This window comes from Parasteatoda tepidariorum, chromosome 10, assembly GCF_043381705.1.
Source record: "Parasteatoda tepidariorum isolate YZ-2023 chromosome 10, CAS_Ptep_4.0, whole genome shotgun sequence".
NCBI lineage: Eukaryota > Metazoa > Arthropoda > Arachnida > Araneae > Theridiidae > Parasteatoda > Parasteatoda tepidariorum.
This window is the reverse complement of record NC_092213.1, coordinates 83,232,729-83,252,651: the sequence shown is the minus strand read 5'-3', so window position 1 is coordinate 83,252,651 and position 19,923 is coordinate 83,232,729. Positions and strand designations below refer to the sequence as shown.

The window sequence follows — 19,923 nt, the reverse complement described above, 5'->3', positions numbered from 1 at the left end:
TTCTCAAGTTAGATAGCTAGCTAGATAACAGGAGAAGAAGAAAGAAAAGAGAAATTTAAAGAAGAAAAATAGTATTATAAAATAGTAATGATAAAAATTGTATTAGTATTAATACAAGAAAATCAGTATTTTTCTTCTTCTCTTTTCATTTATCTTGATTGTTTTTCGTGTTTTCTCTATATTTTAAACTTATTTTATGAGTTCTATATTCTTGCAACTTATGTGCAATAAATAAAACAAAAATAATTTTCTTCTTTTTTTCTCTTTTCCTCCTTTTTGTCTTTAATGTGCTATATCTATATATATCGATAGATAGATTTAAGAAATGCTGTTATATTCAGTTTTTAAAAATATTATCTTATGATGGAAACAAACTTTTATTTAAAAAAAAAATCTCGACTAAAACAAGCTTTTGTTTCACGATGAGAATGCGGGGATTGTTCAAAGTAAGAAAGCATGCATGAATAAACAAAGCTTTCGCCGCTAATAAATAAAACTGTTTTTTATCTTTCCGTGACTCTATTATGTTTAGTCTCGTCCCCCGTCATAAAAAAATAATGTTCTTCTTTGTATTGAAATAGTCTGTTAAATGTCGATTACATTGAAATTTTTAACTTCACTCATTTTTTAACGGAAGAACCTACTCACCTCCCCTTTTCCACTCAATGGATTTTTTTTAAAGATGCGTTGTATTTTTTATGTATCTGACAACTTTTACTTTCAACTTTTGCGGGTGATAAGTTTAGACTATTTTGATTGCTAAAAGGATATTTTTTTTCACCTATTGTTTGGCGCTGTGGGGTAAATTACAAAAAATTAATCATACATATTGTCATTAAAGAAATGTATTTATGTAGAAATTATTTTTAAAATTAAGTGTTATAACAGTTTGTGTCCATTTTTCCTGTTCTGTTTTGTTCCTTTTTTGTCTGGAACTATAAATGGTATTTAATTTATTATGTTTTAAAAAGCCTTCATTAAGAGTAATCGTATTAATATTATATAAAAATTTAAGCATTATGATCAGACTTTATTAAAAGTTTAATATTTCAGGTTTAATATTTCTAAAGGGGTTCCATTTGTTTTCCTCTGTTATTTTTCTTTTCTTTACTGTACAACTGTAAAGCTGTACTTTTTCAAATAAACAAATTTCAGTATTCATACGCTGTTAATATGCTTCTGGTTAGTTTTCACAACCCTTTTTTTATTTTAATTAATCCTTAAGTCACATGTTTGTAAAAAAGCTGAATGCTGGAGTAATTGAGTACGTAGTAGAACATGCTAAGCAAGCAAATTGAAAAACTCATCTTTGAACTTGCAAAGTACTAAAGATTAAGCAAGAAAAAAGTATAACTTAACTTTGTATTGTGAGTTGTTATCGACAATGTCAACCTTCATCTATGAAAAGGTACTCCTTCATAGAATCGAGTTAACATGCTTTATATACTAGTGAATTGTATATTTGTAGTGGTAGATACGCTACAGTACTCCCCCACCAGAATTTTAGCTGTGATAGAATTCCATGAATGGATACCACTAGTTGAGTCATTGCCGTTTTGCGCGTAACCGGGAGATCTGTATTAAGATCACCGTTCTTTTTTAGTGCTAATCGTGAGAGCTGTATTAAGTTCACGGTCGTGGTCGCTCCTGTGTTGCCATTAGCAGTCGAGTGTATGTCGTCCAATGTTGTTTTTTAAATCGAGACTGAGAAGCAACTGCGTGGGGAGGTGGTTCACGCCCGGGTCACCATTATGTAGGAAATAGATATATCGTTCTCATATTTGTGGGAAACAAAGACAACATGATAACAATCAGAAGATAAAAATAAAAGTTTTATTTTCCGGAAAAAGATACAGTCACAAAACTGAGTGACCAACTTAAAATAAATTAAAATACAAAAAAAGTGTATAGCACACTGAGTAGTAGTAGTAATACTTTGTGATTTCACAGATATATATATATGNAGATACGAACTCTACCGCTTAAACATAACATAACTTTTTTAAAAAGAAAACATAATCCTCGAGAGTATTCTATACTCCACAACATAACATAGCTATAGTCATTCCATACATTCACGTGTACAAATACGAGTATATTGCTTTGCTTTATTGAAATTACATTCATTTGCAGGCTCGTTTGTTAAATTTAGACTTATAAACCTATGTCAAGTAGTACGACAGATAGAACAGTTTAGAGAAAGACATCACAAAGAATACATCCAGTGTTGCTGCGGGATTTGAACCCGTCACCTCCACGCCTCTCACTGCGTTTGGCGGGCGATACCGCTACTTCAGGGAGGCCAGCATATACAAATATAATCTGGATGTGTCTTAGATATACAAGCACATATTTAATATCCAATCAAAAACACTTGCATAATTAGGGTGAAAGAAAACGTAATAACACACAATTAATATGTAAATTTATTTTTAAATTAATTTTAAATGTTCGAAATAAACTTAAAAATAAAGAAATAAAAAATCCAGAAAAAAAAGAAAACGATTTTTTTTCAAAACTTAAAACCCCTTCTGAATCAATTTAGTTGTTCTCCCTCTTTCAGTGGTTTTTAGAACTTGTGATTTTTAACTCACAGCTTTTACTTGAACTTTGTTCCTTGACATTCGTAGTTTGGCTTTAATTATACAGATTTCTATGCGTATACATATATATATGTATGTACATATATAAGTACATATGCATGTACATATACATGTATTCTATACATATATACTTTGGGTTAATTTTCCTAATTTTTGTTTGATATTTATTAATCCTTAATCCACATTTTTATGCTTCATAATAATAATTCATTTTACATAATTACTATCGTGTGTTTCATGTTGTATATTGCAATAGATCGATGCCAGGTTTTTTTGAAATAGAACAGTAGAAGCGATAAAAAAATATTCTGCATTTAGTCTGAGATCTATTTATTTTTCATCTAAATTTGCTTAAAGATATGAATTATATAAATGACGATACTTGAATAACTAACTTTCGTAGAAGGTACATTTCGTGTCTTTGTTTCGACTTTTAAAGCTACCCTAACAGCAATTTTACCTAGGCCTAGTTCGGCTCAATCTGGGTAGTATATGAGCATGCACCGAAAAACCAATATTGGGATGTTTAGAATTTTTAATATTTGTCCTATATAGGGCTAATATCGGCTTTTTGGGGGCCTATATTGGCTGAATAATGAATATACAATATCGGGTTAATCTAACAATTCTGTATAGGGCCGATATTAGGTTGTAAAGTGGCTGTTAAATATCGGTGAATCGGACAATTCTATACAAGGCCGATATTGGTTGTAATATATCAGTTAAATCTGACACTCCTACATAGGGCCGATATTGGTTGTAAAATGTCTGTAAAGTATTGGGTGAATCTGACACATCTATATAGGGCCGATATTGACTGTAAAATATCGGGTGAATTGGACAATTCTATATCGGGCCAATATCGTGAAACAACGACTCTTTGAACTTTTATTGAGCCAAAATTCGTGAATATAGGTCCAATGTAGGCCCAAGTTATTGGGTTGCTAGGGTACTGTATTGTTTATCATCTAAAAGCGAATCATGTATGTTGTTCACACCAAAATATCAATTAAAAAGGTCTTGGATTTAATACAGGAAATTCTTCCGACTCCAACTCTTCAACTTCTGAAAAAACCTGGCATTTTTCCGACATAAAACGCAGGATAATAATTATATTATTCAATTAAAGCGATTCTTGAAATTCAAAATTTTATTCTTCGTAGAATAGCAATAGGGCTTATGATCACTTTCGAAAGAGCATAAATAAAAGTTAATCTATGGAATAGGGGATTTAATTATCGACTATGTCAACCTTCATCTATCAAAAGATACTTCTATTTAGAATCGAGTTAACAAGTCTTATATACTACTGAATTGGTATTTAATATTATTAGCGGTGGATACGCCACATTACTCCCCTTCCAGAATTTTTGTCTGTGATAAAATTCGGCGAATGAATACCACTAGTTGATTAATGCTGTTTTTTTTTTTAATTTGTATTATTTTGCTCTTTATATTTTATCTTCCTTTTTTGTTTAATTATATCATTACGCTCAGTATATTTTTCTTCGATCTATATATATATTTCTCTTACACGGCGACAAAAAAGCCTCATTACAACTCCCCGAATGGCAACGCTAGAAAATCAACCACTGATTGCCGCTAAAAATGTCACATGCCAAATCTATCTGAGGTGGCTCAACATATAGCGCTTTTAAAAACGGAAACGGAAATAACCAGAGAGCATCAGCTGCGGCAATCTCATACTATTAAGCTAGGCAGAAGTGAGTAGTCTTTGTCGATAGATCTCTATTTTAGTATTTTGTCGAAAGCGCTTTTTTTCACGAATATATATATTACGAATTTATTTGACGATTTTTGATTTATATCACGAATTTATTTGTTTTATCACGAATTTATTCTAAGACTTATACTTATGTTTTTAACAAAGTTGTGAGTCGTTCATGGTTATTATTTTTTTTAAATATAATGTCCATTATATAATATCCATTGCAATTAACTTAATTCAATTTTTAATAGACTTAATTATAGCCAAAATTTTAACCTTTTTAAAGAGATATCAGTTCTAGAAATTTTATCTTAACATTTTATACTATAGCACATTTCTAATAGGTTTAGCGAATTACATGTCATTTATTTGAATTCAAATTTATTTAATGACTTAGTATTTACTAAAAAGATGTAAATTTTTTTTTGAAAAAAAGTTGTTACATGGATTCGAATGATTGTTTTGAATTCTTAGAATTTTGTGCATTTGCAATGTACCTAAGTTAGTAGCGAGCGAAGTAAACCATATAAGATCGCGTGGCCATTTTCGGGGGTTGAGCGTTAGCGAGCATGGGGCGCAGCCCACTATTTTTACTTATTGGACGGGGAGACTTTTTTTATTTATTTAATTCACCGGATTTTTTTTTTTTTTGAATGCTATATTTTAAGCATATCAACTGTTTAATGTGAACCATCCATCGATGTTGGCGAATTCATATCATTAGCCATTATGGAAGAGGGGATTTAACTATCAACCTTCATCTATCAAAAGGTACCTCTGGTTATAAATGAGTTAACAAGTCTTATATACTGCTGAATTGGTATGTAATATTACGCCACAAGTCATAAGCTTAAACATTATTCACAACAAGCTCAGGTTTTTGTTCCGTTGTAAGAAGCGTCAAACATAGACACTATTTAAATATGTTTCTAATTTTCCAGCTACTGTATTGTCGTCGACAACCAGCTAAATATCTTACTCACAACAAAAAGGTTACATAAAAGATTAAATACGGAAAAGATTCTGCCACTGTTTGATTGATGAAAAACCATGCATCAAGAAACATCAGACGAAAACAAAACTTTATATTTCTCAGAAACGTTAAACATTAACTTTATTCACAGAAACAGTTCCAAAATTAAAAAAGTTAATCCTCTGCTTAAATGTTACTCAAAACAAGTCGGAACTTGTTTTGTCCCGTTGAAAGAAGCGTCAACATTTCATAACTTTGTTTCGAACTTTCAAAGCTACTGTATTATTTATCATCGAAAGCGAGCTCAGAACAAAATGTCGGTAAAAGAGAGGGACGAAGAGACCCCCTTTCTCCTTATCCATGAGGGAGAGCAAGCGCAGTGTTAGACCCAATTAGATACCCAGGTTTCGGGAAAGAGCGCCCGGATCGATCGCAGCGGTGAATCCGGCTGGGAAAGAAAGAGTCCGGCATCACACCAGTCATTCCGCCAGTGAGTTACCTGTCGGTCAGACGATGCTCGCCAAGGCTATAAAAGTGGCGACCGCGTTTCCGAGCAGCAACTCTGACGACGACCACATGTCTCCACGGAAGAAACCGGATCCGTACAGGAAACGGCCGGATAGGATACCGGACTGGTCGGTGGTTCTCTTGTTGGTTGCTTTTTCATCCGGCTGTTACCTAAACTCCCTGAAGGGAGAATTTGTACACGACGATTTGGTGGCTGTGGTCAGGAATCCTGACGTTACCGGTCGGAATCCGGTCAGCATCCTGTTGGAGAATGATTTTTGGGGTAAACCCATGTCGGACCCGAGGAGCCACAAATCATACAGACCCTTCACCGTTTTCACATTCAGGTGAGATAATATTGCTTTTAATATTCGAGTGGAAGAATTAAGAATACCGATATAGATTTTACATCATAGAATTATGTCCTTATTTGTATGCGAAATTTTCCAACCAAATTTAAACCATATATTTTTCTTTTCATTTCTTTAAAGCCGTTAAAAAGATGCTAAACTTTTTTAACACATCTGAGTTATAATATTTATACAGGAGAATATTTCCTTCAAAAACCTTTTAGCTCTATCTATTTGAAAACAATCGTTCTCTGATTATTTTCAATAATTTCTGTCAGCACAACTGATATTTTTTTCATTACAAAACAACTTGCTAAAAATTATTTTGTTGTAAATTCTCCCAGTGTATATCTTCCTTCAGTAAAACATGCAAAATTATTTGTCCCTCGGCTTGTATTGTAGATTATATCAATTTCATGCTACAAAATAATTTTTTTCAAGAAAATTTTTAATTTTACAATATTAATCCTGTAATAATTTAATTTTAGGTTTTGTAATATATATTTTACCTAGGCCTAGTTCGGCTCAATCTGGGTAGTATATGAGCATGCACCGAAAAACCAATATTGGGATGTTTAGAATTTTTAATATTTGTCCTATATAGGGCTAATATCGGCCTTTTGGGGGCCTATATTGGCTGAATAATGAATATACNAATCTGAACTTTCAACCACATGCATATATATATATGAGTTCAAAATGTTGATACAATATTAGAAAGCACTTTTTTTGTAATAACCGTGTAAGCTGATGAAGATATTATATCTTTTTATCCCCGGATTTTTATTAACTTTTTTTCCTGTTATTCTTTTCCATGTTTTCTCTACCTTCTGAACTTATTTTATGAGTTCCATATACTTGCAGCTTATAAGCAGTAAATAAATTTTAATGATTTTCTTTATTTTTCCCTTTTTTCTTTTTGTATTTATTTATTGTTTCAGTTTTTTGTTTATAACTATGACTGTAGAGAATATGTTAAACTTATATGGTGTTAAAATAGATAATTTTTAGGTAACATTATTATGAATAATTTTTTATATCTATTTGATACAAGCCATGCAATGAAAAGAGCGATGAATATTTCAAACTTAAATCGTGTTAAAATATGCAATTTTAATATGTATCATAGATAATGTTAAATTTCTATTTCATGCAATTCTTGATTTTTTTTAAAAGACCTTAGTTAATATTTAAACTTGATATCGCATTAATATAAAGAAAATTAAAGTATCAATGTTGTAAATAATGTAAAATTTATATTTCATACAATTATAAATATTTTGAAACATCCACAGTGAATATTTGAAATGGATATTGTATTAAAGTAGACAATTTATAAGTTATACATTTATTCCATTAAATATCTTTTCAGATGTGAATATTTTCTAAACGTGTCGTAAAAAAAAAATTTAATTTTGAAAATCGGAATTCCCGGTAAACCATTTCCATATGAGAAAATTATCAAATAAATGGTTTAAATAAGGAATATTTTGGTTTTTATGAATAAAATTAAGTTGTTGTTTTTTTAACCAAAAATAATTTCATTTAGTAATTTTACCTGAATTATGTAGGGTGGTATCATGCTTGGAATCCTTAATCGTAATTTTACTTTTTGCGTATTTCATCATATTTCACAAACTTTTTAAACGAATTAAAAACTTTTTGCACAAAGTCAAAAAATTCGTTTTACTTAATATAATTTGTTTTTATTTTTATTTTATTAAATAAGAGGCTTTGAATTATAAGAAATTTTAATTATAATATATTTTCTCTTTACATCATTTTAAAAAAAGATTAAATTTATACTGTAAAATACAAAGATTTGAATGAATCGATAGAAACGTTTCTGAGAAATCTAATTTTAAATAACGACTTTTTTAAAATTTGATTTTTCAGGAACTATTGAACTGATTTCGTTCACATTTTGTATTTTGACATATAAAATTACGTTCTTTAAAATGACGTAAAAAATGTATACCTTACGATTCAAAATTATTTGGACTATTTATTAATAAAATAATAAAAAATAATAAATATTTACTAAAATTTATATTTTGCAAGGAATTATCTTTGGATAAACAAACTTTATAATGGAGTGCAAAAAGTTTTCAATTCTCGTAAAAAGTTCCCGAGATATGGCAAAATAAGCAAAAAATAAAATTAACATTCTGAGGTCTAAACTTTAATTCGCTCTCCCCTAACTTTAACTTAAACTTTAATCCCCTAAATTTTGGGGGTCAGAAATCTGAACCCGTTGATAAAAACGTATGTTTGTTTCAAAGAAAATACATATTTATGTCTGATTTCGTAACATAAAATATCGTCTGCTCTAATTAATTAGCATATTTCAGGCCCATTAAAAACGATTAAGATTTAGTACTAGAACGTAAAGATACAACTCATTAAATCAAGAGTTATTCAGGGTGGCCCGTTTTATTGTTTTATACACTGTACATATCAACAAACTGTGAAGGATGTTCGATGTTTGTTTTTTTCGATGCATAACATAAAGATCAACATTGCTTCTAGTGTTGATCCACCTTTGTATCTTATTCTATTAAAAATACTGAAATAAATTTTTTGGGGGCTTGGCAAATATACAAATAAATCACCATTGGTAAAACTGCCTTGGAGTAAAATATTTCTTGGATAAATTACAAAATAATCAAAATATCGAAAAATATCAAGCAAAATATGGATTCAGCGAAATTTCTAGAAATCCCTTTCATTGTATAGTTATTTGTAGAAATGTTTGTTAAAGAATGTTTTTGTTAAGTTCTAAGTTCGATTATTCAACTTTTTCTCTTAAAAAAATTGAGACAAATTTCGCAACAGAATTTCTTTCATTTGATGTTTTTTACGAGTAAGATTCAAATTATATAAGATTCTAAAGTAATAATTGTATTTTACGAAGTTTTTCAGAAACTCATTTTCATAACTAAATTGTATTTTGTAAAGCAAATTCTGTCGAAGCAATGTGACGCAATCAACATCTTCCCTACATCACATATATTTTGCAATATTTGCTTTTACCAAGAATTTGTTTGCTTTTTTTTTGTTTCACCCTCATAGCTGCCAACTCTTCCGGTTTTCCCGGAAGATTTTATTTTCATATTTAAAGTGCTAGCGAATTTCATGTTATTTCACTAAACTTTTTGAATTATAATAATAATTTTAAATCAGTTTGACCACCACTACATATAAATAATTACAACAAATATATAAAAGCATATTAGTCCTTACAATAGTGAATTTCAACCTGATTAAAATATAAATATACAGGGTCTTTATAATTAAAGTTCCACTTTGAAATGGCTATAAAAATAAAACTACCCGACCAAATGTCATCAAACTTGGTAAATGTATATAAGAGGTCATGGGATTTTAGTTCCCGCAACAAAACAAAAAAAATAAATACATAAAAAAAATAGTTCAAAAATTCACCACTAGCGGAGAATGGCGCTGTGTGCAATAGTGTTAAACAAATATGAAATATGCAAATTTGTTTTACACGTCATGTGACTTTGCAGTTATAAAAGTGAGGCGCCTTGTCTGAGCTGTCAGTGTTCTGAGTTGACAATGTCTGTTACCATGCAAGACCGTGCTTTGCTCGCGAAATGTTACTATGAATGCGACAGCAATGAACGGAGGGCTTTACAAAAGTTCCGTACTGTAAGAGGAAAACGCCGAGGTCCAATGACACCGCAAGGTTTACGGCAAATTTACGGTAAAAGACGTGTAAAACAAATTTGCATATTTCACATTTGTTTAACACTATTGCATACAGCGCCATTTTCCGCTAGTGGTGAATTTTAGAACTTTTTTTTTCTTTGTTGCGGGAACTAAAATCCCATGACCTCTTATAGACATTTACCAAGTTTGATGACATTTGGTCGGGTAGTTTTATTTTTATAGCCATTTCAAATAAGAACTTTAATTATAAAGACCCTGTATTTTTGATGAAGATAATTTTTCGGTAATTGTTTTACTACCACTTGGAAAATCCATTCTCGAAAAGAGTGAATATTGGCAGGTATGCACCCTGTACTAGAAAATTGCATGAGCGGTACGTCTTTTCTTTTTACGTTTAATTTATTTAATGATTCGAGAAACAATATGTTTATGTTATGCTTTTGATTTCAGATATGTTTTTACGCATTTGCTTCGTTTTGAGACTTTTTACATCTGATGTTTTCACAACACCCGATATTTTGATCTTTAATATTTGCATGCGTGTGAGTTGTTTGTTCGGTATTTTTCCTAACCGTTGATAGGATATATTTTGAATCCATAAATTGACCGTTCTCTACATTGACTCAATATTCTCAAAACTGACCGTTCTCAATTTTATCGTAATAACAGATCGTTCACAATATATTTTATTTTAAAAATATTTCAATATTTACTCTTCACGAAAATTTCTCTTTAAAAAACGTGAGTTGTTTTCGTCATAAATAATTAATATTTTTAAGTTTAGATTAAAACGCATTCTTTATTTTTTATTTTTTTTGAAGTAAAACAGGGTTTTAAAAACTTGACCATGACAAAAAAAACCTGATTCTACAATATTTTTGGAATTAGTAAAATGTAAAGCAATTTTTTACAAATTCACAGAAATAAGACTTTCATAAAAAGTATTCATCGAGCCCTGAATGCATTATCCAAGCATTATGTTAACTTTTTATGTCTGTTAGTCCCTTTTCTACTTATTTGTTTCTAACAGACATTTTCTTGTCTGAAGTTTTAGCCAATCATGATATTGTCCCAGAATAATTTTTGTGTAAGTTATTTATTTGCGTGGTATTTTTTTTTATGGCTATCGGTATAAAATTTAAAATTATCCAAAGGTATAATTCATCAGTGTCATACTTTGTAATCTCAATTCGCAACAATAATTTTTTTTGAAACTTTAATTAAGATATTGTTTATGCAATGTCCTTTCTGAACTAGTTCTAATGGAATTCCGTTCTGATATTTGGTAAATAGATTTTTTTCTCATTTGAGAAGATTTTATTGATTATTTCTGAATTTTAAATAAGTGTGAAATCTGGACTTTCAGCCACGTTTATAATAATATAGTGAAAACCTTGAAGGATCCATTTGAATTAAAAGAATAATTTGCGAATGGTCCAATATTATAAATTATTATTATTCATTTTTATTAATAATAATAAAGGTAGAAAATTTGTGAAGAAAACGTAAACGAATCCAATTATTTTCGAAACGGACCAATGTTTTAACATTGTAATTTTTATCTATACTGATTCGCATAACATTTAATTCATAGTCATTTTGTTTAGATATTGAGAAAAAACGGAAAATACCTTCTAAGAATCACAACTTTATTATTACCTATTTTTACAAATTATTATTAATGATAATAATAAAGGTAGAAAATTTGTGAAGAAATCGTTAACGAATCCAATTATTTTTTAAGCAGGCGCATGTTTTACCATTGTAATTTTTATCCATACTGATTATTTCGCAAAATATTTAATTCATAGTCATTTTGTTTAGATATTGGGAATAAACGAAAAATACCTACTAAGAGTCGATAATTTACTATTACCTATTTTTGCAAATTATTATTGTTAATTATAATTAATAAAGGTAGATAATTTGTGAAGTATCTTACCCGTAAAGAAGAATTTGCGTTAATGAATCCAATTATTTTTTCAACAGACCCATGCTTTTCCGTTGTAATTTTTATCTATACTGATTATTTCGTATAACATTTAATTCATAGTCATTTTGTTTAGATATTGGGAATAAACGAAAAATACCTACGAAGAGTCGATAATTTACTATTACCTATTTTTGCAAATTATTATTAATTTGTTGAGATTTGTGCTTACTATTACCACTATTTAGTTAGAGAAAAAAGATAAAATTTCATTAAAAAAATATTCACAAAATAGTATTTTTTTCTATTAAAACCTATATGCGTTTTGGTGTCACATTGGTACACCTTCAATGGTACCCTACTACTGAGCAGCATGTTCAGGAGAAAGGTTTGGTGCTTGAAGAAGTTGCAATTTGTTGAAAAGGATGTTAATTGGTGTAATTGGATGATTAACCATGAATTGAAGAAGATGGCAAATGTTATTATATTAATATACTTTTCCAGTATGATGTAGGCAAGCAATTATTTAACAAAAACCATAAATTGCTTAATAAAGAATCAAATTTTAATAAATAAAAATACTTTATTTTTGAAATTTATTTGGAGCTCCAAAGTAAAGAATTATCTCAATTTTTAATATAAATACACGTTATCGAATTATATAATTGGAAAATGGCCTGGATAGTGTGGCTGCAGGGCTAAGCACCGCAAAACACCTCCATCCAACAAGAAATCAAAAATGCGAGTGATGTTAATGTTAGCTTAGCAAAGCATAGTTTTCGCCAAGGAAAACTAAGGAATCCACTATTAATTGATTAAATTCAATGCCAAGGCTCTTTTTCTTATCCTTACGCATTCAAATGTGTTGGCGGTAAAGAGAGCGTGAGAAATAACAAAGAATTTTAATGAAATCAAAACATCAGCAACCCTATAACGGTTTTCCAATTCTACTTTAATGTGCTAGGCAGATGTAGAGGGAATCTCTAAAAATAAATTTTATTCTGCACCCAATTCAGAGTTGCGGTATAAAAAGAATGCAGATTATATTAATGATTTTTGTTCGTTTAAAAAATGATTAAAAAATGATTTTGTTTCCTTAAATGTTAGGTAATATGTCATGCACACGACTTAAATGGTATGCATATGACATATAATATGTTATGTATGACACAGTCCTAATGGGTGACGGTGTACCAATGTGACACTTAAGCCCGTATTAACCATTTGAGATTTTTAAACATTATTATTTTTACTGACATTTCTTATTATCACAAAGAATTACTCTCATGACTTAACAGGAAAATATATATTTCGAAGTTCAATAGATTCAAACGATCAACCCCCAAATCGAACTCATTTGTGTCGAGAAAACAAGGCTAACAGTCTATAATTTTATTCGGAACACAATAAGCGAATGAAGTAATATGTATACACCAATTCTGCTGTTTCATTTTAACAACCGAAGTAATTAAATATATTCAATGGATCGCACTATTTTATTAGCATTGTAAACTAAGTAATTGAAAGAGCAATTATCATTTTTCCGTTAATTGCGTCCTTGTTATTTTGCTTCGTTTAAATAAATCTTCGTAATTGCTTTAAAAATTAATGCTAATGTCGGCGCTTACGTTTTTAAAGTGCGTTCGCAAATTTGAATCCATTACAGAAGTTATCATTTCAAAGTGAAATTATGCATAATATTAAAAACAAATAAAATGGTAGCGCGTTTATAATAATTAAAAATATGCTTTCAATATTCATTTTCTTTTATTATTGCTATTTGAATTGTTTGGGGCTGAATTAAGTTGTATATTCGTATTATAGGTTTTAATTATTTCACTTTGACTAAATCTCAGTACTCATTATTACTTGATGTTAAACTCAAGTTATTAAGTAATTTAATTCATTTAAAATTTAAAATGAAACATAATTACATAACAACATTACTTTCGTTTTCTTCTCATCTTTTTTTTTATCCTTTTAATTAGAAACAGTTTAGATTCATGAGTTTGTTCGCCTTCATCACCAAAACACCACGAATTCGTCTGGTAGCAAAATGTAAATAAACATCTTATTATTAACAATTATTATTTAAAAGTGTTCATTGTATTATAATTCAAATGAGTACTGATCATAACGAAGAACGTAAATAATTCATTTAAGCTTTAAATAGAAACAAAGATGCGAGCATGTTTAAACCTGTCGTGGCACAGAATCTCGGATATTCTCAAAAACTCGCTATCTCGAAATTTTTTTTGAATCCCTTTAATTAATTTATTATATTATTTATTTAATTATATTTATTAATTATTAATTATACTTTATTAACTATTAATTATCGTTTATTAATTAATTACTATTTTTAAAAATTAATTATTTAATTATATTAATTGTATTTATTTATTACATTATTTAAAAATTTCATTCAAACTTTTAAAAAAAAATACAAAAATATGAGCATGTTTAAACCTGTCGTGGTACCGATATCCCGGTATTTCTCGAAAACTCGCTATCTCGAAATTTTATTAGCGTCCCTTCAACTTAGAGATACTGTATATTACTGTATGGATACTGTAGTATACTGTATATTTCTTTTGCATATATATTTTTTATAACCATTGCTGAACAGCCGACCCAGTTTTTGGGTTTACGACTACCAATGTTCAACACCATAGTCTTNTCTTTTTTTTTTGAAATATTAATTAAGGTGTCCACTTACATATTCGGTTAATAATTTTTACTTGTTTAAACAAAATTACTCTGTTGCAATATAGTACTCTAATACCAAAAAAGTACTTACGTAGCGTAAAATAATCTTTTGTGATGTAACTCTTTCAAAAGTACTTAAAAATGGTTGCCAGCAGGGGTGTACATGTAGATTTATTAAATACACCTTGTGCGCCACCTAGGAACCAAATCTAGAATTCGACACTCGAAATTTTTTCTCTGTTACAATCGTACCCTGTTACAGTTGACCCCACTCTCCCCTACTGATCTGAACGAAGAACGTAAAAATTTCATTCAAGCTTTAAATAAAAACAAAGATGTGAGCGTGTTTAAACCTGTCGTGGTACCGAAATCTCGGGTATATCTCGAAAACTCGCTATTTCGAAATTTTTTTTTGAATGCCTTTAATTAATTAATTAAATTATTTATTACATTATTTATTTAATTGTATGAATTATATTTATTAATTATTAATTATCGTTTATCAATTAATTATTATATTTAATAATTATTTATTTAATTATATTAATTGTATTTATTAATTACATTATTAAAAATTTCATTCAAACTTTAAAAAAAATACAAAAATATAAGCATGTTTAAACCTGTCGTGACACCGAAATCCGGGGTATTTCTCGAATACTCTCTCCCTCGAAATTTTATTAGCGTCCCTTCAACTGAGAGATATCGAGAGTATACTGTATATTTCTTTTACATATATAATTTTTATAAACATTGTTGAACAGCCGACTCAGTTTTTGGTTTTACGACTACCAATGTTCAACACCATAGTCTTCTAATTTTGAATCCAATCCAGAAGACAAGGAAACTCCTGAATCAAGCATTGGGAGAAATTTGCCTCCGTGGAGGACTTTCTGATGGAACTAACCCGCATTCGCGTTACGTGGAGAGGAAGACCACTAGAACCTCCCACTGTTAACCTGACGGCAAGGGGACTCTAACCCATGATCCGTCTACCACTGAGGATATTTCACGTCAGCACTGTGGTGGATGCGGAATTCGCATCGATCAGCCATCGCCGGGATCGAACCCGATTCACCTCGTTGAAAGGCGAGCGCTCTATCCCCTGAGCCATCGCGGCTCATGGTCGTGCGTACTGCGTAAATTGCCAATGGACAATTCAGGCCAATTGCCACATGAAATGATAAACTGCTTTATATCAAGTATGGAATCACGCTGCTAGGTTTGTATATCTGTAAAAGGGGAATTAACCCCCTATTAACCCTTTTTTTTGTGTTTATTCTGCAACCGCTGTTTCATACTTTCCATCTCCAACGAGTGTTACGCGGGATCATACATGAGTATTACAATTCTTGAATGGTTTTTTTTTGTACTGTATTAATGTATGAACATATCAAATTACATTAAAATCGGTCGAGTAGTTTTAGAGATAATTGACAAAGTTTGCAAATTAATTTCTTACACAAGCGCATAATAGTGATAACATTTATATACAAGGATGGCAAGTGTGGAGTTAATAAAACAGGCCAATGATAGTGAATTTGTTTCTCATGTGCCTTATGCGCCCCATTTCTCATCGAATTTATTCCTAGGTATGAACACAGAATTTAGAATTTTTAAAGACACAGAGCAGTAGCTCAAAATTATGACCAATTCTTTGCAGAAGATAAAATTTCTGAAAAATTCTATCATCAATCCCACCAAAAAAAAAATCCGGAAAAAAATTCTTAAAAATCAAATTAATTCATTTAGCTTTAGGTAAAAAACTAAATATATTTCTCTTTATAAATCTATGTCAATTCGAAAAGTGATTTAACATAACATTAATAGAAAAAATTGTCCCATAAAGGGTAAATACATTTTAATTTTTTTTATGAATTGAACTACAAAAAATAGTAGATGTTTCATCAAATTTTTCTTTTAAAAAATTTTTTTGTTCTCAACTATAGAACAGAAGTGTGAATAAAACTTTTTTCATTCTAAAAGCAAAATGCGGTTATCAAAATATTTTGTTTCCATCTGTGGCAACAATAAATCTCTCTCACACTTATCTTTCTCGAAAGTGCTTAGGAATTCAAGGCGATGAACCTTCTGTTGAATTTACTTCATTTCCCTAACAGATACAATATTTGCATAATCATATTTTTTCTCGAGAAAGAACGAAAAAAATATTCTTTTAAATCCGATAATAAACGGTCTTATTAAAATGAACAAGCCTGTACTATCGCTCACGTGATTTTAAAAAGTAAGCCTTTTTTTATTTATTTATTTTTGTGGTGTTTGATATTAGTATTTAAATGCATCTTACACATTTCTTCGAACGTGAAAACTATTGAAAATGAACCCTTTATTTAAAACCCCATTAAACTGCTCATACATAAAAGAATTTAGGGCTTTTATTTATTTATTTTTTGTTGTTGGACCATCGAAATAGCCATACAGCATATTCTATCATATTTTGATGGTTGTTGTTGGTCCAGCTATAAAAAACATAACTTGTTGGTTGACCATCATAATGGCAAAACAACCTCTGCCATCAAAATACGATGGTTTATATTGATCCATCGAAAATCGAACATTGCTTGATGGTTTACCAACATGACACAAAAGCAACATTTTCATTTTGTAATGATGGAAAGTTGTTGGACTATCAAAAAACATCAAAACTTGATGGAAATTGTTGTATGATGGTGACCATCAAGAATCTTACTGAAAACAAAATAAAACTTCCAAGAATTTTGTCGTGGATATTGCATAATATTTTCCTAAACGTTATGTGAGAGAGTTTTATGTGCTATGATTCTAAGTATAACATCTACGAAAACCAGTGATTTCCAACTTATCTTAAAGTACTAAAAAGCATTAAAAAGTTAATTAAATTTAAACAAATTAATAACTGAACTGGGTGTTCCATAGCGAGCAACTATTATATATATTTTAGAATGTTCATCGAAAATAATGACAAAGCATTATGTACCTTGAGGATTACTGATTAATACGAAAAACTCAATCGAAATCTGATCGCAATTAAAGGAGGCAGGTGTATAGGACAACGAAACTGGATTGATTGCCCGCGGAAACTCAAAAGTCATAATCATCTTACAATTCTTCAATCCTCTTTCAACGCAATCAAATAGGTTTCGATTCCTTGTAATATCGTCTTCCTCAGCTATGATTTGCCATGTTTTATAAGCATGTTTGCTTTATCCACGATCGGCCCCCTACCCCACCCTAAGGAGTGGGATGACATTTAATCGTTTCCATACTTTTCGAACCCTGTAGATAAAACATTAGGGCTCAAAGTAGAAGCTTCTTTGTTACTATTCAGTTACTTTACGAACTGAGCAATTTTTCCAGCGGATGTTGATGGTTAACCGATCTATTCGAAATTAAATTTGAAAAAAGGAAAAAATAAAACTTACCCACGTAAGCATCTTCGAAATTTTTTTTAAATTTCCGCTAATTAATACGCAATTAGTTTCGCAATACTTGTGAGTTTTTTTTAAAAATTTCGGTAGTTTTTTTTTTAAAAAAATAGAAATATTGAAAACGTATTTAAGCACACATCTTTGAAAACTTTTTGTCAATTTCCGTTAGCTAATATGCACTCAGTTCCGCAATGCATGTTTTTTTTTAAAATTTCGGTAGTTTTTTTTTAAAAAAAATACAAATATTGAAAACATAAGGAACTTTTTTTCAATTTCCGTTAGTTAATCCGCATTCAGTTTCGCAGCACTTGCGTTTTTAATTATTTCGGTAGCTTTAAAAAAAAATAGAAATATTGGAAAAATGAGGAAAAAGGAACTCTTTTAAATTTCCGTTTGTTAATGAGCATTTAGTTCTGCAATACTTGTGCTTTTTTATTTCGGTAGATTTTTTTTAAAAAATTAGAAATATTGAAAAACAATTAGGTTAAAAATGAAAAAAAAAGTCACAAGACACTCATTTTTGGACGATTTAACAATTATTGAACTATATTACGTTATTTTTGTATTATGTATTGCATCATTTCGTCACGAAGTCATGTATCGTAGGCAAAACTCGAAGTCTCAAATACTTGACGAAATTGCTTCCTCACAATCGCAATCATAATATAGAAAAACTTTTTGCTGAATTTTTAAAATCTATTTTCAAAATATGCCCTGATGGAACTAGAATTATATCAGGCTCGAATGTCAATCAGGTTTCTCAGGTTCAAACCCTGATCACGACTGAAAATCCATCCATTCATACTCAATTTATCCTCTACTTCTTAATTTGTTATGGTAATAGCCAAATACTATTGACGAAATTCGCCTGGAAACAGTAGAATTCCCTTGTCGAATAGTTTGCTCTGAGCATTACCCAGGAAACAAAATTTCTTTTTCCAGGGGAATTTCTTGAAATTTTAGTATCCTCTTTTTACAAAGCATAAACAGTTGTATAAATACACACACATTTAAACAAAAAATGATGGGTTAGAGTTAAAAAAGAACAATAAATAAAAGGGATTTACGACTTGACCTTCTTTCGGAAAAATTGTAGATACGAGGTACGTCAAGTTTTTGAAAAAGCTGCTAAACAAATAATAGGCTATGTATTGCTTCTTATAAAAAATTTTTTTATTTTATTACCAGTGATTAAAAAAAGAACCTAATTGAATTCCTGGCTAACAGTGTTTAATAAATAGTCTGGTAATATTGAAACCAAGAAAAAATACAAAATAACCCTTTGAAATATTAAGAGAGCTTACAACTAATTAAGTGAAGCTAATCCACTTTCGCATTACGCGGCTGGAAAAACCAACGAAAAACACCATCGGTTGTAAATGGCAAGGCGTTTCTAACTAGTTGTCTTTTTACCACTAAGGATAGGTTACATAAGTTCTGTGATCGATGTGAACCGAGAATAATATAATCCTCGATTCTTCAATGTGATAGAGGCGCACAATCACCTGAACCATCCCGTCTTATAAGTAAATAAGAAAATGAAATAATTATGGCGCAGTCCTTTGTTTGGCAAATACATAGAAGGGCGTTAAATAAACTTGGCGAATTTGAAAAGTTAATAAACGCCAAACCAGTCGAAAGAGTCAACCCAAATGAATGAGACACACTGTCCTGTTTCAGCAGTGAAATATTAAGCAATTTCCAGCTTATTTGGCGTCTCTCGTGGCTCCAAAATAAAAGTTTTCATATCTCATTCATTTATTCTTTCTCTTTTATCACGGCAGTTCTTGAATGGTTAATAGAAAACGTTCTGACATCACAAATCATTCGAACCAAATGTTCCTTCTTTCTTTCAGGTAAAAGAGAAGGGAGAAAGACTTCCTCCTCTCGAACGTGGTACGTGACGTTTTTCACTTCCAAAGATTCAAATAGAATAGAGCCGCTTTAGCGATTAATATTTGGCGAGAAGGAACTTCGGGGGGCTTTTATTTAATTATTTTT

General features: G+C 30.2%; 1 protein-coding gene across 1 annotated transcript in view; it reads left to right on the top strand.

Moving 5' to 3' along the window:
• The first annotated feature begins 5,743 nt into the window (after positions 1-5,743).
• LOC107445955 (protein O-mannosyl-transferase TMTC1) overlaps positions 5,744-19,923 on the top strand; it is a 364,666-nt gene continuing 350,486 nt past the window's right edge. The window contains exon 1 of the mRNA XM_071187075.1: positions 5,744-6,159. Coding sequence (XP_071043176.1) covers positions 5,819-6,159 — 341 coding nt within the window. The 5' untranslated portion in view covers positions 5,744-5,818. The remainder of the gene's footprint in view (positions 6,160-19,923) is intronic.